At 53.1% G+C, this 25,744-nt stretch overlaps 1 protein-coding gene across 1 annotated transcript in view; it reads left to right on the forward strand.

Moving 5' to 3' along the window:
- The first annotated feature begins 767 nt into the window (after positions 1-767).
- The window catches only part of LOC121273158 (tumor necrosis factor receptor superfamily member 3-like), an 83,310-nt gene continuing 58,333 nt past the window's right edge, over positions 768-25,744 (forward strand). Inside the window, exons 1-6 of the mRNA XM_041180127.1 lie at positions 768-840; positions 1,671-1,799; positions 12,949-13,113; positions 14,304-14,397; positions 17,444-17,553; positions 18,726-18,851. Coding sequence (XP_041036061.1) covers positions 13,029-13,113; positions 14,304-14,397; positions 17,444-17,553; positions 18,726-18,851 — 415 coding nt within the window. The 5' untranslated portion in view covers positions 768-840; positions 1,671-1,799; positions 12,949-13,028. The remainder of the gene's footprint in view (positions 841-1,670; positions 1,800-12,948; positions 13,114-14,303; positions 14,398-17,443; positions 17,554-18,725; positions 18,852-25,744) is intronic.

Raw genomic sequence — 25,744 nt, forward strand, 5'->3', positions numbered from 1 at the left:
GACAGAGAGAGAGAAAGAAAGATAGAGACAGAGAGAAAGAGAGACAGGGAGAGAGGGGGAGAGAGACAGAGAGAGATAGAGACAGAGAGAGAGACAGAGAGAAAGAGACAGAGAGAGAATGACAGAGAGACAGAGAGAGAGAGAGAGATAGAGAGAAATAGAGAGAGAGACATATAGAGAGAGACAGAGACAGAAAGAGAGAGGGAGAGGGAGACAAGATACAGAGTGAGAGTGAGAGACAGAAAGAGAGTGAGAGACAGGGAGATAGAGAGAGAGAGAGAGAGCGGGAGATAGAGGCAGAGAGAAAGAGAGAGAGAGACCGAGAGAGGGAGAGACATGAAGAGAGAGAGACAGAGAGACAGAGAGAGAGAGATAGAGACAGAGAGAGAGAGATAGAGACAGAGAGAGAGAGAGAGAAATACATAGAGAGACAGAGAGAGAGAGAGAAAACAGGAGAAAAGATACAGAGTAAGAGAGAGAGTCAGAGTGAGAAAGAGAGAAACAGAGGGAGAGAGAGAGAAGATACAGAGTGAGAGAGAGACATGGAGAGAGAGGGAGAGAGAGAGAGAGATAGGGACAGAGAGAGAGAGAGAGAGAGAGAGTGAGAGATAGGGACAGAGACAGAGTATTTTTTTGTCTCAGTACTTGCACAGTTTCCTGTGTGGTAAATAGTCATGCTGCAGTTTTGCTTAGCTGTTCACTTTTCTGCACAAGCTGGGAGCTCAGTCCGATTCTGAGAGGAATCGTGTAAAGTCAGCAAACCACATCCTCTGGCAACCGTTCTTAAAGAGTGCTCTGTAACCATCAGAACAAATACTGCCATACAGAAAGAGAATGAGTGTGAGAGACAGGAAAAGAATGATTGTGAGAGTCAGAGAGAGAGAGAGACAGAGAGAGAGAGAAACAGAGAGAGAGAGACAGAGAGAGAGAGAGAGAGAGAGACAGAGACAGAGAGAGAGAGACAGAGAGAGAGAGAGAGAGAAACAGAGAGAGAGAAACAGAGAGAGAGAGTGACAGAGAGAGAGAGACAGAGAGAGAGAGAGACAGAGAGAGGGAGAGAGAGGGAAAGAGAAAGAGGGCAACTGAACTGTAAGAGGGTCAGTACCGAGGGAGCGCCGCGCTGTCGGAGGGTCAGTGCTGAGGGAGTGCCGCACTGTTGGAGGGTCAGTGCTGAGGGAGTGCCGCACTGTCGGAGGGTCAGTACCGAGGGAGCGCCGCGCTGTCGGAGGGTCAGTGCTGAGGGAGAGGCGCACTGTCGGAGGGTCAGTACTGAGGGAGTGCCGCACTGTCGGAGGGTCAGTACCGAGGGAGCGCCGCGCTGTCGGAGGGTCAGTGCTGAGGGAGAGCCGCACTGTCGGAGGGTCAGTGCTGAGGGAGTGCCGCACTGTCGGAGGGTCAGTGCTGAGGGAGAGCCGCACTGTCGGAAGGTCAGTGCTGAGGGAGTGCCGCACTGTCGGAGGGTCAGTGCCGAGGGAGAGCCGCACTGTCGGAGGGTCAGTACTGAGAGAGAGCCGCTCTGTCGGAGGGTCAGTGCTGAGGGAGAGCCGCACTGTCGGAGGGTCAGTGCTGAGGGAGTGCCGCACTGTCGGAGGGTCAGATTTCTGAGGAGGGGTTGCAGTATCTGATGATTTGCTGCTAGTTTATTTCTCCGTCTCTCCCCCTGTCCCCAGGCAGTTATAAGATCAGGACGTGTTCGAGGGGACAGGACACTCAATGTGGCGAATGTGATGCTGGTTCCTACACCGAGGTCTGGAATTTCATCAGTGGCTGTCACTCCTGTCGAGGGCCATGTAAAGCAGGTCAGAGGAGCCTCAATCCCCCTCCAACCTCCCTCCAGCCTCGCTCCAACTTCACGCAACCTCCCTCCAGCCTCACTCCAACTTCACTCAACCTCCCTCCAGCCTCACTCCAACTTCACTCAACCTCCCTCCAGCCTCACTCCAACTTCACTCAACCTCACTCCAGCCTCACTCCAAATTTACTCAACCTCTCTCCAGCCTCACTCCAACCTTACTGAACCTCACTACACCCTCACTCCATCTTTACTGAACCTCACTCCAACCTCACTCCAACTTCACTCAACCTCACTCCAGCCTCACTCCAAATTTACTCAACCTCTCTCCAGCCTCACTCCAACCTTACTGAACCTCACTCCAATCTCATTCCATCTTTACTCAACCTCTCTCCAGCCTCACTCCATCTTTACTCAACCTCTCTCCAGCCTCACTCCAAATTTACTCAACCCACCCTCCAGCTTCACTCCAACTTTACTCAACCTCTCTCCAGCCTCACTCCATCTTTACTCAACCTCTCTCCAGCCTCACTCCAACTTCACTCAGCCTCTCTCCAGCCTCACTCCATCTTAACTCAACCTCACTCCAGCCTCACTCCATCTTTACTCAACCTCACTCCAACCTCACTCCATCTTTACTCAACCTCTCTCCAGCCTGACTCCAACCTTACTGAACCTCACTCCAACCTCACTCCAACTTCAATCAACCTCACTCCAGCCTCACTCCAAATTTACTCAACCTCTCTCCAGCCTCACTCCATCTTTACTCAACCTCTCTCCAGACTCAGTCCATCTTTACTCAACCTCACTCCAACCTCACTCCAACTTCACTCAACCTCTCTCCAGCCTCACTCCAACCTTACTCAACCTCTCTCCAACCTCATTCCAACTTCACTCAACCTCACTCTAGCCTCACTCCAAATTTACTCAACCTCTCTCTAGCCTCACTCCATCTTTACTCAACCTCACTCCAACTTCACTCAACCTCTCTCCAGCCTCACTCCAACCTTACTCAACCTCTCTCCAACCTCACTCCAACTTCACTCAACCTCACTCCAGCCTCACTCCAAATTTACTCAACCTCTCTCCAACCTCACTCCAACTTCACTCAACCTCACTCCAGCCTCACTCCAAATTTACTCAACCTCTCTCCAGCCTCACTCCAACCTTACTGAACATCACACCAATCTCACTCCATCTTTACTCAACCTCTCTCCAGCCTCATTCCAAATTTACTCAACCTCTCTCCAGCCTCACTCCATTTTTACTCAACCTCTCTCCAGCCTCACTCCATCTTTACTCAACCTCACTCCTCCTCACTCCAACTTCATTCAACCTGACTCCAACTTTACTCAACCTCTCTCCAGCCTCACTCCATTTTTACTCAACCTCTCTCCAGCCTCACTCCATCTTTACTCAACCTCACTCCTCCTCACTCCAACTTCATTCAACCTGACTCCAACTTTACTCAACCTCTCTCCAGCCTCACTCCAACCTCACTCCAACCTTACTGAACCTCACTCCAACTTTACTCAGCCTCACTCCAACCTTACTGAACTTCTCTCCAACCTCCCTCCAACTTAACTTAACCTCACTCCAACTTTACTCAACTTCACTCCAACTTTACTCAACCTCAGTCTAACCTCACTCCAGTTTTACTGAACCTCACTCCAGCCTCATTCCAGTTTTACTGAACCTCATTCCAACCTCACTCCAACCTCACTCCAGTTTTACTGAACCTCACTCCAACCTCACTCCAGCTTTACTCAACCTCACTCCAGTTTTACTGACCCTCACTCCAACCTTTCTCCAGCTCACTCCAACCTCACTCTAGCTCACTCCAACCTAACTCCAGTTTCTCAACCTCACTCCAACTTCACTCAACCTGACTCCAACTTTACTCAACCTCACTCCAGCCTCACTCCAACTTCACTCCAACTTTACTGAACTTCACTCCAACTCACTCCAACTTCACTCAACCTCTCTCCAACCTCACTCCACCTTTACTCAACCTCTCTCCAACCTCACTCCAACTTTACTCAACCTCACTCTCAATTTACTCAACCTCATTCTAACATCACTCCAAATTTACTCAGCCTCACTCCAACTCTACTCAACCTCACTCCAACCTCATTCCAACTTTACTCAACCTCACTCCAAATTTCCCCCAACTTTACCCAACCTCACTCCAACCTCACTCCGACCTCAATCCCCCACTCTACCCACACTCCCCCACTCCAGCCTCACTCCCTCACTTCCCCTCACTCCCTCATTCCACCCCAACTCCCTCACCCCCTCTAACCCCCAGTCCCTCACTCTCCCCTCACTCCCTTATACCACCCTCAATCCCTCACCCCTCCATCACTCCCTCACTCCACCCCTACTCCCCCCTCAGCCCTGCCTTCCACCCTCACTCCCTCCCTCACTCTACCCTCACTTCCCCGCTGCCTCACTCTACCCTTGCTCCACCAGCACTCCCTCTCACTCAATCTTGACCTCACTCCAAACTCAACCTCACTCCAAGCTCACCTGCAGATCGTCTGAACTCTAGCATTCCCTTGCATTAGTCCAATAGAAAACTAAATGTAAACCTTTAACAAAACTTTTCTCTCTTCCATCGGTTGATTCCTGTGTGAGGATCATATTTGTTTTAAACTTCTGTTGAATTGGAATTACAACGGCTGCAGGTTGAAAGACATGTCCACTGGAACAGGGTGGGAGATGTGGACAATGTTGCAATAATGGAACAGAGTGTGCCAAGAAAGGCAGGATGGTGCCAGAAAGGAGTCCTGGACCAAGGGAGCTGCCTGGCAACAGCAGTTTAATTGGCTCCTGACCAGGCGGCCATGTTTTGCATGAGGCCAGTGCAGCAGAATAGCTCTTAGCCTGAAAGGAGCAAGACCTAAAATCTCTTTCCCCTGTATGTGGAAGATTCCAGTAATTCCACAACAATAGCTCGCTGGCTTTATCTTCTCATCTCTCTATCACTTGCTCTCTCTCTCTCTCTCTCTCTCTGAAAACCCCTGTCAAGAGGCAAGGGGGTAAATCACTGTTAGAGATACTGAAAGGCAAGTGCTCAACCAGAGACCGGTGGAAGCCGGGTCAGTGAATACATCCGAGGCTGAGTTAGACGGGTTTCTGATCGAGGAGGGGGTGGAGGGTTATGGGGAGGGGGTGGTGGGGGGGAACAGGCCGGAGAGTGAAGTTCAGGCCACAGTCAGATCAGCTGTGATCTTACTGAATGGCAGAGCAGGTTCGAGGGGCCGAATGGCCTACTCTTGTACCTAGTTCATATCCCGCTCCGTTCAACCCAACCTGACTCAGCCTCAAACCCATTCCAAACTCAGTCCAAGCCCACTCGAACTCATCCTCGCTCCAAACTCCCTATCCCTCACTCAACCTCACTCAACATTCACTCCGCAGCCAATGTCACACCAGTCTCAGTGTCACTCTGAACCCCTCAAACCCTCATGCTGAACCCCTCAAACACTCACTCTGAACCCCTCAAACCCTCCCTCTGAACCCCTCAAACCCTTCCTCTGAACCTCCTGAAACCCTCACTCTGAACCCATCAAACACTCACTCTGAACCCCTCAAAAACTTACTCTGAACCCCTCAAACCCTCACTCTGAATCCCTCAAATCCTCAATCTAAACCCCTCAAATCCTCACTCTAAACCCCTCAAACCCTCACTCTGAACCCCTCAAACCCTCACTCTGAACCCCTCAAACCCTCACTCTGAGCTCGTCAAACCCTCACTCTGAACCCCTCAAACCCTCACTCTGAATCCCTTAAATCCTTACTCTGAACCCCTCAAATCCTAACTCTGAACCTTCAAACCCTCACTCTGAACCCCTCAAACCCTCACTCTGAACTCCTCAGCGCCTCACTCTGAACTCCTCAGCGCCTCACTCTGAACCCGTCAAACCCTCACTCTGAACCCCCTCACTCACTCTGAATCCCTCAACACTCATTCTGAACCCCCCAAACCTCACTCTGAAAACCTCAACACTCACTCTGAACCCCTCAAACCCTCACTCTGAACCCTCAAAGCCTCACACTGAACCCCTCAAACCCTCACTCTGAACCACCTCAAACCCTCACTCTAAACCCTTCAAATCTCACTCTAAACTCCTCAAACCCTCACTCTGAAAACTCAAACCCTCACTCTGAATCCCTCAAATCCTCACTCTGAACCCCTCAAATCCTCAATCTAAACCCCTCAAACCCTCACTCAGAACCCCTCAAATCCTCACTCTAAAACCCTCAAGTCCTCACTCTGAACCCCTCAAATCCTCAATCTAAACCCCTCAAACCCTCACTCCTAACCCCTCAAACCCTCCCTCTGAACTCCTCAAACCCTCCCTCTGAACTCCTCAAAACCTCACTCTGAATCCCTCAAAACCTCACTCTGAACCCCTCAAATCCTAATTCTGAGCCCCTCAGACGCTCACTCTGAACCCCTCAAACCCTCACTCTGAACCCCTCAAACCCTCACTCTGAACTCCTCAAACCCTCACTCTGAACCCCTCAAATCCTCATTCTGAACCCCTCAAACACTCACTCTGAATCCCTCAAACACTCACTCTGAACCCCTCAAACCCTCACTCTGAACCCCTCAAACCCTCACTCTGAACCCCTCAAACCCTCACTCTGAACCCCTCAAATCCTCACTCTGAACCCCTCAAACTTTCACTCTGAACCCCTCAGACCCTCACTCTGAATCGTTCAAACCCTCACTCTGAACCCCTCAAACCCTCACTCTGAACCCCTCAAACCCTCACTCTAAACCCCTCAAATCCTCGCTCTGAACCCCTCAAACTCTCACTCTGAACCCCTCAGACCCTCACTCTGAATCCCTCAAATCCTCACTCTGAACCCCTCAAACCCTCACTCTAAACCCCTCAAATCCTCACTCTGAACCCCTCAAACTCTCACTCTGAACCCCTCAGACCCTCACTCTGAATCCCTCAAACCCTCACTCTGAACCCCTCAAACACTCACTCTGAATCCCTCAAACCCTCAATCTGAACCCCTCAAACCCTCAATCGGAACCCCTCAAACCCTCACTCTGAACACCTCAAACCCTCACTCTGAACTCCACAAACCTTCACTCTGAACCCCTCAAACCCTCACTCTGAACCTCTCAAATCCTCACTCTGAACCCCTCAAATTCTCACTCTGAACCCCTCAAACCCTCACTCTGATCTCCTCAAACCCTCACTCTGAACCCCTCAAACCCTCACTCTAAACTCCTCAAATCCTCATTCTGAACCCCTCAAATCCTCACTCTGAACCCCTCAAACCCTCACTCTGAATCCCTCAAATCCTCATTCTGAACCCCTCAAACCCTCACTCTGAACCCAACAAACCCTCACTCTGAATCCCTCAAACCCTCACTCTGAACCCCTCAAATCCTCACTCTGAACACCTCAAACCCTCACTCTGAACCCCTCAAATCTGCACTCTGAACCCCTCAGATCCTAACTCCGAACCACTCAGACGCTCACTCTGAACCCCTCAAACCCTCCCTCTGAACCCCCTGAAACCCTCACTCTGAACCCGTCAAACACTCACTCTGAACCCCTGAAACCCTCACTCTGAACCCCTCAAACACTCACTCTGAACCCCTCAAACACTCACTTTAAACCCCGCAAATCCTCACTCTAAATCCCTCAAACCCTCACTCTGAATCCGTCAAATCCTCAATCTAAACCCCTCAAACCCTCACTCTGAACCCCTTAAACCCTCACTCTGAACCCCTTAAACCCTCACTCTGAACCCCTCAAATTCTCACTCTGAACCCCTCAAATCCTAACTCTGAACCTTCGAACCCTCACTCTGAACCCCTCAAACCCTCAATCTGAACCCCTCAAACCCTCACTTTGAACCCTCAAACCCTCACTCTGAACCCGTCAAACCCTCACTCTGAACCCCCTCAAACACTCACTCTGAATTCCTCAACACTCATTCTGAACCAACCAAACCTCACTCTGAAAACCTCAACACTCACTCTGAACCCCTCAAAACCACACTCTGAACCCTCAAAGCCTCACTCTGAACCCTCAAAGCCTCACACTGAACCCCTCAAACCCTCACTCTGAACCACCTCAAACCCTCACTCTAAACCCTTCAAATCTCACTCTAAACTCCTCAAACCCTCATTCTGAAAACTCAAAACCTCACTCTGAACCCCTCAAACCCTCACTCTGCACCCCTCAAATCCTCACTCTAAAACCCTCAAATCCTCAATCTGAACCCCTCAAACCCTCACTCTGAACCCCTCAAATCCTCACTCTAAAACCCTCAAATCCTCAATCTAAACCCCTCAAATCCTCACTCTAAAACCCTCAAATCCTCAATCTAAACCCCTCAAATCCTCAATCTAAACCCCTCAAATCCTCACTCTAAAACCCTCAAATCCTCACTCTGAACCCCTCAAATCCTCAATCTAAACCCCTCAAACCCTCACTCCGAACCCCTCAAACCCTCACTCTGAACTCCTCAAACCCTCCCTCTGAACTCCTCAAACCCTCACTCTGAATCCCTCAAAACCTCACTCTGAAGCCCTCAAATCCTAATTCTGTGCCCCTTAGACCCTCACTCTGAACCCCTCAAACCCTCACTCTGAACCCCTCAAATCCTCATTCTGAACCCCTCAAACCCTCACTCTGAACCCCTCAAATCCTCATTCTGAACCCCGCAAACCCTCACTCTGAAACCCGCAAACCCTCACTCTGAACCCCTCAAACACTCACTCTGAATCCCTCAAACTGTCACTCTGAACCCCTCAAATCCTCACTCTGAACACCTCAAACCCTCACTCTGAACCCCTCAAATCCTCACTCTGAACACCTCAAACCCTAACTCTGAACACCTCAGACACTCACTCTGAACCCTGCAAAACCTCAATCTGAACCCCTCAAACCCTCAATCTGAACCCCTCAAACCCTCACTCTGAACCCCTCAAACCCTCACTCTGAAACACTCAAATCCTCACTATAAATCCCTCAAACACTCACTCTGAACCCCTCAAATCCTCAATCTAAATCCCTCAAACCCTCACTCTGAACCCCTCAAATCCTCACTCTAAAACCCTCAAATCCTCACTCTGAACCCCTCAAATCCTCAATCTAAACCCCTCAAACCCTCACTCCGAACCCCTCAAACCCTCACTCTGATCTACTCAAACCCTCCCTCTGAACTCCTCAAACCCTCACTCTGAATCCCTCAAAACCTCACTCTGAAGCCCTCAAATCCTAATTCTGAGCCCCTCAGACCCTCACTCTGAACCCCTCAAACCCTCACTCTGAACCCCTCAAACCCTCACTCTGAACCCCTCAAATCCTCACTCTGAACACCTCAAACCCTCACTCTGAACCCCTCAAATCCTCACTCTGAACACCTCAAACCCTCCCTCTGAAACCCTCAGACACTCACTCTGAACCCCGCAAAACCTCAATCTGAACCCCTCAAACCCTCAATCTGAACACCTCAAACCCTCACTCTGAACCCCTCAAACCCTTACTCTGAACCCCTCAAACCCTCACTCTGAACTCCACAAACCCTCACTCTGAACCCCTCAAACCCTCAATCTGAACCCCTCAAACCCTCACTCTGAACCCCACAAACCCTCACGGTGAACCCCTCAAACCCTCACTCTGAACTCCACAAACCCTCACTCTGAACACCTCAAACCCTCACTCTGAACCCCTCAAACCTTCACTCTGAACTCCTCAAACCCTCACTCTGAACCCCTCAAACCCTCACTCTGAACCCCTCAAACCCGCACTCTGAACCCCTCAAACCCTAACTCTGAACTCCACAAACCCTCACTCTGAACCCCTCAAACCTTCAGTCTAAACTCCTCAAATCATCATTCTGAACCCCTCAAATCCTCACTCTAAACACCTCAAATACTCACTCTGAACCCCTCAAACTCTCACTCTGAACCCCTCAGACCCTCACTCTGAACCCCTCAAACCCTCACTGAACCCCTCAAACCCTTACTCTAAAACCCTCAAACACTCACTCTGAACTCGTTCAACACTCACTCTGAACCCCTCAAACCCTCATTCTGAAACCCCTCAAACCCTTACTCTGAACCCATCAAACCCTCACTCTGAAGCTCTCAAACCCTCACTCTGAACCCCTCAAATCCTAACCCTAACCCTAACCCTAAACCTAACCCTAACCCCGACCCTAACCCTAACCCTAACCCTAACCCTGACCCTAACCCTAACCCTAACCCTAACCCTAACCCTAACCCTGACCCTAAACCCTGACCCTGACCCTAACCCCGAACCCTTAACACTAACTCCTAACCCTAACCATAAATCCTAACCCCTAACGATAAGCCCTAATCCCTAACCCTAACCTTTAATCCCTAACCCTAACCCTAACCCTAACCCTAACCCTAACCCTAACCCTAACCTTAACCCCTAACCCCTAAACCATAACTCCTAACCCTAACCCTAAATGCTAACCCTAACCATAAACCTTAACTCCTAACCCTAACCCTAACTGCTAACCCTAACCATAAACCTTAACCCCTAAGCTCTAACCCTAACCCCTGACCCTAACCATAAACATTAACCCCTAATCCCTAATCCTAACCCCTAACCCCTAACCATAATCATAAACCTTAACCCCTAACCCCTAACCCAAACTCCTAACCCTAACCATAAACCTTAACCCCTAACCCCTAACCCTAAACCGTAACCCTAACCATAAACATTAACCCCTAACCCTAACCATAAAACTTAACCCCTAATCCTAGCTCCTAACCCGAACCATAAACCTTAACACCTAACGCCTAACCCTAACCCTAACCATAACCCCTAACCCTAACCTCTAGCCCTAACCATAAACCTTAACCCCTAATGCTAACCCCTAACCCCTAACCCTAACCCGTATCCCTAACAATAAACATTAACCCCTAACCCCTAATCCTAACCCCAAACCCTAACCATAAACCTTAAACCCTAACCCTAAAACTAACTCCTAACCTTAACCATAAACCTTAACCCCTAACCCTAACTCCTAACCCTAACCAAAAAAACTTAACCCCTAACCCATAACCCTAACCATAAACATTAACCCCTCACCCCTAACCCTAACCCCTAACCCTAATCATAAACCTTAACCACTAATCCCTAACCCTAACCATAAACATTAACTCCTAACCCCTAACACTAACCCCTAACCCCTAACATTAAGCCGTAACCCTAACCATAAACATTAACCCCTAACCCTAACCCTAACCAGTATCCCTAACCATAAACATTAACCCCTAACCCCTAACCCCTAACATTAAGCCGTAACCCTAACCATAAACATTAACCCCTAACCCTAACCCTAACCAGTATCCCTAACCATAAACATTAACCCCTAACCCTAACCCTAACCAGTATCCCTAACCATAAACATTAACCCCTAACCCTAACCATAAAACTTAACCCCTAACCCTAACCCTAACCCTAACCAGTATCCCTAACCATAAACATTAACCCCTAACCATAACCATAAACATTAACCCATAACCCCTAACCCCAACTCCTAACCCTAACCACTAACCCTAAGCATAAACATTAACCTCTAACCCCTAACCCTAACTCCTAACCCTAACCATAAACCTTAACCCCTAACCCCTAACCCTAAATATAAAGCTTAACCCCTAAACCCTATCCCTAACCCCTAACCCTAACCATAAACATTGACACCTAAAATCTAACCCTAACTCCTAGCCCTAACCATAAATCCTAACCCCTAACCCCTAACCTCTAATCCTAACCCTAACCATAAACCTTAACCCCTAACCCCTAACCTCTAACCCTAACCCCTAACCATAACCATAAACATTAACCCCTAACCCCTAACCCTAACTTCTAACCCTAACCACTAACCCTAACCATAAACCTTAACCCCTAACCCCTGACCCTAACCCCTAACCATAACCATAAACCTTAACCCCTAACCCCTAACCCTAACTTCTAACCCTAACCACTAACCCTAACCATAAACCTTAACAACTAACCCCTAACCATAACCATAAACATTAACCCCTAACCCCTAACCCTAACTCCTAACCCTAACCATAAATCCTAACCCCTAAACCATAACCCTAACCACTAACCCTAACCATAAACCTTAACCCCTCACCCCTAACCCTAACCCCTAACCCTAACAATAAACCTAAACCCCTAACCCCTAAACATAACCGTAAACCTTAACCTCTAACCCCTAACCCCTAACCATTAACCTTAACCCCTGACCCCTAACACTAACCCCTAACCCTAACCATAAACCTTAACACCTAACCCCTAACCCTAACCATAACCATAAACCTTAACCCCTGACCCCAACACTAACCCCTAACCCTAACCATAAACCTTAACCCCTAACCCCTAACCATAACCATAAACCTTAACCCCTCACCCCTAACACTAACCCCTAACCCTAACCATAAACCTTAACCCCTAACCCCTAACACTAACCCTAACCATAAACGTTAACCCCTATCCCCTAACCCTAACAATAAACCTTAACCCCTAACCCCTAACCCTAACCCTAAGCCTAACCATAAACCTTAACCCCAACCCTAACCATATCGATAAACCTTAACCTCTAAACCCTAACCCCTAACCATAACCATTAACCTTAACCCCTGACCCCTAACACTAACCCCTAACCCTAACCATAAACCTTAACCCCAACCCCTAACCCTAACCATAAACCTTAACCCCTAACCCCTAACCCTAACCATAACCATAAACCTTAACCCCTGACCCCAACACTAACCCCTAACCCTAACCATAAACCTTAACCCCTAACCCCTAACCCTAACCATAACCATAAATCTTAACCGCTAACCCCTAACCCTAACACTGACCATAAACCTTAACCCCTCTGCCCTAACCCTAACCCCTAACCCTAACCATAAACATTAACCCCTAACCCCTAACCGCAACCATAACCATAAACCTTAACCCCTGACCCCTAACACTAACCCCTAACCCTAACCATAAATCCTAACCGCTAACCCCTAACCCTAACCCCTAACCCCGAAACTCTAACCCTAACCACTGACCCCTAACACCTACCCGCCCCCCGAAACCAGACCCCAAAACCTCACTATTTTTCCATGCGCCTGACAGAATTCGGGCTGATTCAGCTCCAGAACTGTACAAAGCAGACGAAGAGAAAGTGTGTATGCAGGCCGGGAACCTACTGCAAGATGGGCATGGATGAGAGTGACACAACTTGCAGCAACTGTGTACCTCACAGTCCCTGCCCACCCGGACAAGGGGTCAAGATGCCAGGTACCATCTCTAAAATATTGCGCAGGAAAGTCAGTGCTGAGGGAGAGCCGCACTGTCGGAGGGTCAGTGCTGAGGGAGAGCCGCACTGTCGGAGGGTCAGTGCTGAGGGAGAGCCGCACTGTCGGAGGGTCAGTGCTGAGGGAGAGCAGCACTGTCAGAGCGTCAGTGCTGAGGGAGAGCCGCACTGTCGGAGGGTCAGTACTGAGGGAGAGCCGCACTGTCAGAGGGTCAGTGCTGAGGGAGAGCCGCACTGTCGGAGGGTCAGTGCTGAGAGAGAGCTGCACTGTCAGAGGGTCAGTGCTCAGGGAGAGCCGCACTGTCGGAGGGTCATTGCTGAGGGAGAGCCGCACTGTCGGAGGGTCAGTGCTGAGGGAGAGCCGCACTGTCGGAGGGTCAGTGCTGAGGGAGAGCTGCACTGTCAGAGGGTCAGTGCTCAGGGAGAGCCGAACTGTCGGAGGGTCAGAACTGAGGGAACGCCACACTGTCGGAGGGTCAATGCTGAGGGAGAGCCGCACTGTCGGAGGGTCAGTGCTGAGGGAGAAACGCACTGTCGGAGGGTCAGTGCTGAGGGAGTGCCGCACTGTTGGAGGGTCAGTATTGAGGGAGTGCCGCACTGTCGGAGGGTCAGAACTGAGGGAGTGCTGCACTGTCGGAGGGTCAGAACTGAGGGAGAGCCGCACTGTCGGCGGGTCAGTGCTGAGGGAGAGCCGCACTGTCGGAGGGTCAGTGCTGAGGGAGAGCCACACTGTCGGAGGGTCAGTACTGAGGGAGAGCCGCACTGTCGGAGGGACAGTGCTGAGGGAGAGCCGCACTGTCGGAGGGCCAGTACTGAGGGAGAGCCGCACTGTCGGAGGGTCAGTACTGAGGGAGAGCCGCACTGTCGGAGGGTCAGAACTGAGGGAGAGCCGCACTGTCGGTGGGTCAGTGCTGAGGGAGAGCCGCACTGTCGGAGGGTCAGTGCTGAGGGAGAGCCGCACTGTCGGAGGGTCAGTACTGAGGGAGAGCCGCGCTGTCGGAGGGTCAGTACTGAGGGAGCGCCGCACTGTCGGAGGGTCAGTACTGAGGGAGAGCCGCACTGTCAGAGGGTCAGTACTGAGGGAGCGCCGCACTGTCGGAGGGTCAGTGCTGAGGGAGTGCCGCACTGTCAGAGGGTCAGTAATGAGGTTCTCCCTTGTCTTTCGCTCCCGCAGGTAATTATAGCGCTAACACTGTTTGCGCCGTCTGCACAGAGGGAACATTCTCCAACGTCACATCAGATACACAGAGGTGTCAGCCACACACCGAGTGAGTACAACTGGCAGACCCCAACTCGCTCCTGGAGCAGACGGGGGTACAGAGATAGGGAGGGGTGTAGGGGCTGGAGGAGGTTACAGAGATAGGGAGGGTTGTAGGGGCCAGAGGAGGTTACAGAGATAGGGAGGGGTGTAGGGACTGGAGGAGGTTACAGGGATAGGGAGGGGTGTAGGGGCTGGAGGATGTTACAGAGATGGGGAGGGGTGTAGGGGCTGGAGGAGGGTTACAGGGATAGGGAGGGGTGTAGGGGCTGGAGGAGGTTACAGAGATAGGGAGGGGTGTAGGGGCTGGAGGAGGTTACAGAGATAGGGAGGGGTGTAGGGGCTGGAGGAGGTTACAGAGATAGGGAGGGGTTTAGGGGCTCGAGGAGGTTACAGAGATAGGGAGGGATTTAGGGGCTGGAGGAGGTTACAGAGATAGGGAGGGGTGTAGGGGCTGGAGGAGGTTACAGAGATAGGGAGGGGTGTAGGGGCTGGAGGAAGTTACAGAGATGGGGAGGGGTGTAAGGGCTGGAGGAGGTTACAGAGATAGGGAGGGTTGTAGGGGCTGCAGGAGGTTACAGAGATAGGGAGAGGTGTAGGGGCTGGAGGAGGTTACAGAGATAGGGAGGGGTGTAGGGGCAGGAGGAGGTTACAGAGATAGGGCGGGGTGTAGGGGCTGTAGGAAGTTGCAGAGATATGGAGGGGTGTAGGGTCTGGAGGAGTTTACAGAGATAGGGAGGGGTGTAGGGGCTGGAGGAGGTTACAGAGATAGGGAGGGGTGTTGGGGCTGGAGGAGGTTACAGAGATAGGGAGGGGTGTAGGGGCTGGAGGAGGTTACAGAGATGGCGAGTGTTGTAGGGGCTGGAGGAGGTTACAGAGATATGAAGGGGTGTAGGGGCAGGAGGAGGTTACAGAGATAGGGAGGGGTGTAGGGGCTGGAGGAGGTTACAGAGATATGGAGGGGTGTAGGGGCAGGAGGAGTTTACAGCGATAGGGAGGGGTGTAGGGGCTGGAGGAGGTTACAGAGATATGGAGGGGTGTAGGGGCAGGAGGAGTTTGCAGCGATAGGGAGGGGTGTAGGGGCTGGAGGAGGTTACAGAGATAGGGAGGGTTATAGGGGCTGGAGGAGGTTACAGAGATAGGGAGGAGTGTAGGCGATGTAGGAGGTTACAGAGATAGGGAGGTTTGTAGGGGCTGGAGGAGTTTCCAGAGATGGGGAGGGGTGTAGGGGCTGGAGGAGGTTACAGTGATAGGGAGGGGTGTAGGGTCTGGAGGAGGGTTACAGAGATTGGGAGGGGTTTAGGGGCTCGAGGAGGTTACAGAGATAGGGAGGGATTTAGGGGCTGGAGGAGGTTACAGAGATAGGGAGGGGTTTAAGGGCTGGAGGACTTTACAGAGATAGGGAGGCGTGTAAGGGCTGGAGGAGGTTACAGAGATAGGGAGGGGTGTAAGGGCTGGAGGACTTTACAGAGATAGGGAGGGGTGTAGGGGCTGGAGGAGGTTACAGAGATAGGGAGTGTTGTAGGGGCTGGAGGACTTTACAGAGATAGGGAGGCGTGTAAGGGCTGGAGGAGGTTACAGAGATAGGGAGGGGTGTAGGTGATGGAGGAGGTTACAGAGATAGGGAGGGGTGTAGGGGGCTGGAGGAGGTTACAGAGATAGGGAGGGGTGTAGTGGCTGGAGGTGGTTACAGAGATAGGGAGGGTTGTAGGGGTTGGAGGAGGTTACAGAGATAGGGAGGGGTTTAGGGGCTGGAGGTGGTTACAGAGATTGGGAGTGGTGTAGGGGATGGAGGAGGTTACAGAGATAGGAAGGGGTGTAGAGGCTGGAGGAGGTTACAGAGATAGGGAGGGGTGTAGGGGCTGGAGGATGTTACAGAGATAGGGAGGGGTGTAGGGGCTGGAGGAGGCTACAGAGATAGGGAGGGGTGTAGGGGCTGGAGGAGGTTACCGAGATAAGGAGGGTTGTAGGGGCTGGAGGAGGTTACAGAGATATGGAGGGGTGTAGGGTCTGGAGGAGTTTACAGAGATAGGGAGGGGTGTAGGGGCTGGAGGAGGTTACAGAGAAAGGGAGGGGTGTAGGGGCTGGAGGAGGTTACAGAGATAGGGAGGGGTGTAGGGGCTGGAGGAGGTTACAGAGATAGGGAGGGGTGTAGGGGCTGGAGGACGTTACAGAGATAGGGAGGGGTGTAGGGGCTGGAGGAGGTTACAGAGATAGGGAATGTTGTTGGGGCTGGAGGAGGTTACAGAGATAGGGAGGGGTGTAGGGGCTGGAGGAGTTTACAGAGATAGGGAGGGGTGTTGGGGCTGGAGGAGGTTACAGAGATATGGAGGGTTGTAGGGGCAGGAGGAGGCTACAGAGATAGGGAGGGGTGTAGAGGCTGGAGGAGATTACAGAGATGGGGAGGGGTGTAGGGGCAGGAGGAGTTTACAGAGATAGGGAGGGGTGTAGGTGCTGGAGGAGGTTACAGAGTTAGGGAGGGGTGTAGGGGCTGAAGGTGGTTACAGAGATAGGGAGGGGTGTAGGGGCTGGAGGAGGTTACAGAGATGGGGAGGTGTATAGGGGCTGGAGGAGGTTACAGAGATAGGGAGGGTGTAGGGGCTGGAGGAGGTTACAGAGATAGGGAGGGGTGTAGGGGCTGGAGGAGGTTACAGAGATAGGGAGTGTTGTTGGGGCTGGAGGAGGTTACAGAGATAGGGAGGGGTGTAGGGGCTGGAGGAGGTTACAGAGATAGGGAGTGTTGTTGGGGCTGGAGGAGGTTACAGAGATAGGGAGGGGTGTAGGGGCTGGAGGAGGTTACAGAGATAGGGAGGGGAGTGTAGGGGCTGGGGGAGGTTACAGAGATAGGGAGGGGTCTAGGGGCTGGAGAAGGTTACAGAGATAGGGAGGGGTGTAGGGGCTGGAGGAGGTTACAGAGATAGGGATTGTGTTGATAGCGGGGGAACATTTTGGATGGGTGGGCAGGCATCATCTGCTCTGCTCCCCGAGTTTCGTTTGCTGTTTCTTCGATGAGCATCTGCTGGTGAAGGACTGAACATGTTCCCTTTCTCCGGCAGCTGTTCGGCTCGGGGAGGATTCACTGCCAAACATGGCAACTCGACTACAGACACCGAGTGCCAAACCCGTCTGAATGGTCCGCTGGGCAGGTCTGGAGAAAGTGACACGGGTAAGATGCAGAATCAAACAACCCCCAATCTCTCAATAGCAGCCATGTACTTCAGGAGTGGGAGGGTCAGTGCTGAGGGAGAGCCGCACTGTCGGAGGGTCAGTGCTGAGGGAGAGCCACACTGTCGGAGGGTCAGTGCTGAGGGAGTGCTGCACTGTCGGAGGGTCAGTACTGAGGGAGAGCCGCACTGTCGGAGGGTCAGTGCTGAGGGAGAGCCGCACTGTCGGAGGGTCATTACTGAGGGAGAGCCGCACTGTCGGAGGGTCAGTGCTGAGGGAGTGCCGCACTGTCGGAGCGTCAGTACTAAGGGAGAGCCGCACTGTCGGAGGGTCATTACTGAGGGAGAGCCGCACTGTCGGAGGGTCAGTGCTGAGGGAGTGCCGCACTGTCGGAGCGTCAGTACTAAGGGAGAGCCGCACTGTCGGAGGCTCAGTGCTGAGGGAGAGCCGCACTGTCGGAGGGTCAGTACTAAGGGAGAGCCGCACTGTCGGAGGGTCAGTGCTGAGGGAGAGCCGCACTGTCGGAGGGTCAGTGCTGAGGGAGTGCCGCACTGTGGGAGAGTCAGTACTAAGGGAGAGCCGCACGGTTGGAGGGTCAGTGCTGAGGGAGCACCGCACTGTCGGTGGGTCAGTACTGAGGGAGAGCCGCACTGTCGGAGGGTCAGTGCTGAGGGAGCGCCGCACTGTCGGAATCACTTTCATTTTGGGATTGATACAGGGCTATGGGGAGAGAGTGGGACAGTGGGATTAGTTTGGGGATTGATACAGGGCTATGGGGAGAGAGCAGGGCAGTGGGATTAGTTGGGGATTGATACAGGGCTATGGGGAGAGAGTGGGACAGTGGGATTAGTTGGGGATTGATACAGGGCTATGGGGAGAGAGCGGGACAGTGGGATTAGTTTGGGGATTGATACAGGGCTATGGGGAGAGAGTGGGACAGTGGGATTAGTTTGGGGATTGATACAGGGCTATGGGGTGAGATTGGGAGAGTGGGATTAGTTTGGGGATTGATACAGGGTCATGGAGAGAAAGCGGGACAGTGGGATTAGTTTGGCGATCGATATTAGGCTGTGGGGCACTGGGATTGGGGTATCGGCGTTGTCGGCCATCCCGAGTGGCAGCTATTTTGTGGTCCCTCATCCCTGTGCGTTAACCTGTCCCGTCTATTCACAGGCCCCACCTCCATCCCTCTGCTCATCCTCTGCGCCCTCCTGTTCCTCAGCGTAGTCACCATCAGCCTCTGCCTCCTGCGGGGACTGGGAAAGCAGGGGCCGCTGCATCTCAGCTGCTTCAAGAAGGGTGAGTCTTCGAAGCCTGAACTTAGGCCTCGGCGATCGTGAGGGGAGGCGAGCGTGGGACCAGGGAGGTTTGTGGGGGGGGGGGCGGTGTTGGGGGTTCGGGGAGGGATGGAGGGAGGGAGCATCGGGGGGTGGGGGGGAAGTGGGCAGCTGAGGTGGGAGAAGATATTCGGCACCTCGAGCGTGTCCCCATATTTCCTAATATGGCCAGCGCTGGTCATGTGACCTGCGCCGCCTGCTTTTCGTAATCCCTCAACTCCCCGGCTTCCCAAGGTAATGTAATTGTGCAACCATCAGTGAACACCCCCCACTCCGGACCTTACGATGGAAGGAAGGTCATTGAGGAAGCAGCTGAAGATGGTTGGGCCGAGGACACTAACCCTGAGGGACTCCTGCAGTGATGTCCTGGAGCTGAGACGACTGACCCCCGACAACCACAACCATCTCCCTTTGCGCTGGGTAAGACCCCCGACCAGCGGGAGAGTTTTCCCCCTGATTCCCATCCACTCCAGTTTTGCCAGGGCTCCTTGATGCCACACTCGGTCGAATGCTGCCTCGATGTCGAGGGCAGTCCCTCTCCCCTCACCTCAGGAGCTCAGCTCTTCTGTCCATGTTTGAACCAGGGCTGTAATGAGGTCGGGAGCTGAGTGACCCTGGCTGAACCCAAACTGGGCATCAGTGAGCAGGTTATTGCAAAGCAAGTGGCTCTTGTTAACAGTATTGATGACCCCTTCCATTACTCTACTGATGATCGAGTGTAGACTGATGGGGCGGTGATTGTCCGGGTTGGATTTGTCCTGCTTTTTGTGTACAGGACATACCTGGGCAATTTCCCACGTAGCCGGGTAGATGTCAGTGTTGTAGCTGGACTGGAACAGCTTGTCTAGGGGCGCGGCAAGTTCTGGAGCACGAGTCTTCAGTACTATTGCCGGAATATTGTCAGCGCCCACAGCCTTTGCGGTGTCCAGTGCCTTCAGACGTTTCTTGATATCAGGTGGGAGTGAATCGAATCGGCTGGAGACTGGCATCTGTGAGGCTGGGGACCTCCGGAGGAGGCCGAGATGGACCATCCACTCGGCACTTCTGGCTGAAGATCGTAGCGAATGCTTCAGCCTTGTCTTCTGCGCCGATGTGCTGGGCTCCTCCATCATTGAGGATGGGGGATATTTGTGGGGTCAACTCCTCCAGTGAGTTGTTTGATTGTCCACCACCGTTCACGACTGGATGTGAGAGGATTGCAAGAGCTTAGATCTGATCCGTTGGTTGAGGGATCGCTTAGCTCTGTCTTTCACTTGCTGCTTACACTGTTTGGCGTGCAAGTAGTCCTGGGTTGTAGCATCACCAGGGTGGACACCTCATTTTCAGGTACGCCTGGAGCTGCTCCTGGCATGTCCTCCTGCACTCTTCATTGAACCAGGGCCGATCCTTGCCGGTAATGGTACAGTGGGGGGGGATATGCCAGACCATGAGATTACAGGTTGTGTTCGAGTACAATTCTGCTGCTGCTGATGGCTCACAGCGCCTCATGGATGCCCAGTTATGAGGTGCTAGATCTGTCCGATATCTACTCCAGCCCCAACACCCCTGCCTATCTCTGTAACCTCCTCCAGCCCCTACTCCCCTCCCTATCTCTGTAACCTCCTCCAGCCCCTACTGCCCTCCCTAACTCTGTAACCTCCTCCAGCCCCTACTCCCCTCCCTAACTCTGTAACCTCCTTCAGCCTCCTACTCCCCTCCCTATCTCTGTAACCCCCTCCAGCCCCTACAACCCTCCATATCTCTGTAACCTCCTCCAGCCGTACGACCCTCCCTATCTCTGTAACCTCCTCCAGCCCCTACACCCCTCCCTATCTCTGTAACCCCCTCCAGCCCCTACAATCCTCCCTATCTCTGTAAATTCCTCCAGCCATACAAACCTCCCTATCTCTGTAACCTCCTCCAGTCCCTACACCCCTCCCTATCTATGTAACATCCTCCAGCCCCTACACCCCTCCCTATCTCTGTAACCTCTTCCAACGCCTACACCCCTCCCTATCTCTGTAACCCCCTCCAGCCCCTACAACCCTCCCTATCTCTGTAACCTCCTCCAGCCGTACAACCCTCCCTATCTCTGTAACCTCCTTCAGCCCCTACACACCTCCCTATCTCTGCAACCTCCTCCAGTCCCTACACTACTCCCTATCTCTGTAACCTCCTCCAGCCCCTACACCCCTCCCTATCTCTGTAACCCCCTCCAGCCCCTACAACCCTCCCTATCTCTGTAAATTCCTCCAGCCACTACAACCCTCCCTATCTCTGTAACCTCCTACAGCCCCGACAACGCTCCCTATCTCTGTAACCTCCACCAGCCCCAACACCCATCCCTATCTCTGTAACCTCCTCCAGCCCCTACAACCCTCCCTATCTCTGTAACCTCCTCCAGCCCATACAACCTTCCCTATCTCTGTAACCTCCTCCAGCCTCTACACACCTCCCTATCTCTGTAACCTCCTCCAGTCCCTACACCCCTCCCTATCTCTGTAACATCCTCCAGTCCCTACACCCCTCCCTATCTCTGTAACCTCCTCCAGCCCCTACAAACCTCCCTATCTGTGTAACCTCCTCCAGTCCCTACACCCCTCCCTATCTCTGTAACATCCTCCAGCCCCTACACCCCTCCCTATCTCTGTAACCCCCTCCAGCCCCAACAACCCTCCTTATCTCTGTAACCTCCGCCAGCCCCTACACACTTCCGTAACTCTGTAACCTCCTCCAGCCCCTACGCCCCTCCCTATCTCTGTAACCTCCTCCAGCCCCTACACCCCTCCCTATATCTGTAACCTCCTCCAGCCCCCAAAACCCTCCCTATCTCTGTAAATTCCTCCAGCCATACAACCCTCCCTATCTCTGTAAACTCTTCCAGCTCCGACAACCCTCACTATCTCTGTAACCTCCTCCAGTCCCTACACTCCTCCCTATCTCTGTAACCTCCTCCAGTCCCTACACCCCTCCCTATCTCTGTAACATCCTCCAGCCCCAACACCCCTCCCTATCTCTGTAAAATCCTCCAGCCCCTACTCCCCTCCCTAACTCTGGAACCTCCTCCAGACCCTACTCCCCTCCCTATCTCTGTTACCTCCTCCAGCCCCGACTCCCCTCCCTATCTCTTTAACCTCCTCCAGCCCCTACTCCCCTCCCTATCTCTGTAACCTCCTCCAGCCCCTACAGCCCTCCCTATCTCTGTAACCTCCTCCAGACCCTACAACCCTCCCTATCTCTGTAACCTCCTCCAGCCCCTACTCCCCTCCCTATCTCTGTAACATCCTCCAGCCCCAACACCCCTCCCTATCTCTGTAACCTTCTCCAGCTCCTACTCCCCTCCCTAACTCTGGAACCTCCTCCAGCCCCTACAACCCTCCCTATCTCTGTAACCTCCTCCAGCCCCTACTCCCCTCCCTATCTCTGTAACCTCCTCCAGCCCCTACTCCCCTCCCTCTCTCTGTAACCTCCTCCAGCCCCTACAGCCCTCCCTATCTCTGTAACCTCCTCCAGACCCTACAACCCTCCCTATCTCTGTAACCTCCTCCAGCCCCTACTCCCCTCCCTATCTCTGTAACCTCCACCAGGCCCTACACCCCTCCCTATCTCTGTAACCTCCTCCAGACCCTACTCCCCTCCCTATCTCTGTAACCTCCTCCAGCCCCTATAACCCTCCCTATCTCTGAAACCTCCACCAGCCCCTACACCACACCCTATCTCTCTAACCTCCTCCAGCTCCCTACAACCCTCCCTATCTCTGTATTCCACTCGCAGCCCCAACACCCCTCCCTATCTCTGTAACCTCCTGCAGTCCACTACACCCCTCTCTATGTCTGTAACCTCCTCCAGCCCCTACACCCCTCCCTATCTCTGTAACCTCCTCCAGCCCCTACACCCCTCCCTATCTATGTAACCCCCTCCAGCCCCTACAACCCTCCCTATCTCTGTAACATCCTCCAGCCGTACAACCCTCCCTATCTCTGTAACCTCCTCCAGCCCCTACACCCCTCCCTATCTCTGTAACCTCCTCCAGACCTACAACCCTCCCTATCTCTGTAAACTCCTCCAGCCCATACACCCCTCCCTATCTCTGTAACCCCCTCCAGCCCCTATAACCCTCCTTATCTCTGTAACCTCCTCCAGCCGTACAACCCTCCCTATCTCTGTAACCTCCTCCAGCCCCTACAACCCTCCCTATCTCTGTAAATTCCGTCAGCCATACAACCCTCCCTATCTCTGTAACCTCCTCCAGCCCCTACACCCCTATCTCTGTAACCTCCTCCAGTCCCTACACCCCTCCCTATCTCTGTAACCTCCTCCAGCCCCTACACCCCTCCCTATCTCTGTAACCTCCTCCAGCCCCTACACCCCTCCCTATCTCTGTAACCTCCTCCAGTCCCTACACCCCTCCCTATCTCTGTAACCTCCTCCAGCACCTACACCCCTCCCTATCTCTGTAAACTCCTCCAGCCCCTACACCCCTATCTCTGTAACCTCCTCCAGTCCCTACAACCCTCCCTATCTCTGTAACCTCCTCCAGCCCCTACACCCCTCCCTATCTCTGTAACCACCTCCCCCTACACCCCTCCCTATCTCTGTAACCTCCTCCAGCCCCTACACCCTTCCCTATCTCTGTAAACCCCTCCAGCCCTTACACCCCTCCCTATCTCTGTAACCTCCTCCAGCCCCTATAACCCTCCCTATCTCTGAAACCTGCTCCAGCCCCTACACCCCTTCCTATCTCTGTAACCTCCTCCAGCTCCTACACCCCTCAATATCTCTGTAACCTCCTCCAGCCCCTACACCCCTCCCTATCTCTGTAACCTCCTCCAGCTCCTACAACCCTCCCTCTCTCTGTAACCCCCTCCAGACCCTACACCCCTCCCTATCTCTGTAACCTCCTCCAGCTCCTACACACCTCCCTATCTCTGTAACCTCCTCCAGCTCCTACACCCCTCCCTATCTCTGTAACCACCTCCAGCCCCTACACCCCTCCCTATCTCTGTAACCTCCTCCAGCTCCTACAACCCTCCCTCTCTCTGTAACCCCCTCCAGACCCTACACCCCTCCCTATCTCTGTAACCTCCTCCAGCTCCTACACACCTCCCTATCTCTGTAACCTCCTCCAGCCCCTACTCCCCTCCCTAACTCTGGAACCTCCTCCAGCCCCTACAACCCTCCCTATCTCTGTAACCTCCTCCAGCCCCTACTCCCCTCCCTATCTCTGTAACCTCCTCCAGCCCCTACTCCCCTCCCTCTCTCTGTAACCTCCTCCAGCCCCTACAGCCCTCCCTATCTCTGTAACCTCCTCCAGACCCTACAACACTCCCTATCTCTGTAACCTCCTCCAGCCCCTACTCCCCTCCCTATCTCTGTAACCTCCACCAGGCCCTACACCCCTCCCTATCTCTGTAACCTCCTCCAGACCCTACTCCCCTCCCTATCTCTGTAACCTCCTCCAGCCCCTATAACCCTCCCTATCTCTGAAACCTCCACCAGCCCCTACACCACACCCTATCTCTGTAACCTCCTGCAGTCCACTACACCCCTCTCTATGTCTGTAACCTCCTCCAGCCCCTACACCCCTCCCTATCTCTGTAACCTCCTCCAGCCCCTACACCCCTCCCTATCTATGTAACCCCCTCCAGCCCCTACAACCCTCCCTATCTCTGTAACCTCCTCCAGACCTACAACCCTCCCTATCTCTGTAACCTCCTCCAGCCCATACACCCCTCCCTATCTCTGTAACCCCCTCCAGCCCCTACAACCCTCCTTATCTCTGTAACCTCCTCCAGCCGTACAACCCTCCCTATCTCTGTAACCTCCTCCAGCCCCTACAACCCTCCCTATCTCTGTAAATTCCTTCAGCCATACAACCCTCCCTATCTCTGTAACCTCCTCCAGCCCCTACACCCCTATCTCTGTAACCTCCTCCAGTCCCTACACCCCTCCCTATCTCTGTAACCTCCTCCAGCCCCTACACCCCTCCCTATCTCTGTAACCTCCTCCAGCCCCTACACCCCTCCCTATCTCTGTAACCTCCTCCAGTCCCTACACCCCTCCCTATCTCTGTAAACTCCTCCAGCACCTACACCCCTCCCTATCTCTGTAAACTCCTCCAGCCCCTACACCCCTATCTCTGTAACCTCCTCCAGTCCCTACAACCCTCCCTATCTCTGTAACCTCCTCCAGCCCCTACACCCCTCCCTATCTCTGTAACCACCTCCCCCTACACCCCTCCCTATCTCTGTAACCTCCTCCAGCCCCTACACCCTTCCCTATCTCTGTAAACCCCTCCAGCCCTTACACCCCTCCCTATCTCTGTAACCTCCTCCAGCCCCTATAACCCTCCCTATCTCTGAAACCTGCTCCAGCCCCTACACCCCTTCCTATCTCTGTAACCTCCTCCAGCTCCTACACCCCTCAATATCTCTGTAACCTCCTCCAGCCCCTACACCCCTCCCTATCTCTGTAACCTCCTCCAGCTCCTACAACCCTCCCTCTCTCTGTACCACCTCCAGACCCTACACCCCTCCCTATCTCTGTAACCTCCTCCAGCTCCTACACACCTCCCTATCTCTGTAACCTCCTCCAGCTCCTACACCCCTCCCTATCTCTGTAACCACCTCCAGCCCCTACACCCCTCCCTATCTCTGTAAACTCCTACAAGCCCCTACACCCCTCCCTATCTCTGTAACCTCCTCCAGTCCCTACACTCCTCCCTATCTCTGTTACCTCCACCAGCCGTACAACCCTCCCTATCTCTGTAACCTTCTCCAGCCCCTACACACCTCCCTATCTCTGTAACCTCCTCCAGCCCCTACACCCCTCCCTATCTCTGTAACCTCCTCCAGCCCCTACACCCCTCCCTATCTC

Source organism: Carcharodon carcharias, chromosome 40, assembly GCF_017639515.1.
Source record: "Carcharodon carcharias isolate sCarCar2 chromosome 40, sCarCar2.pri, whole genome shotgun sequence".
Classification (NCBI taxonomy): Eukaryota; Metazoa; Chordata; class Chondrichthyes; order Lamniformes; family Lamnidae; genus Carcharodon; species Carcharodon carcharias.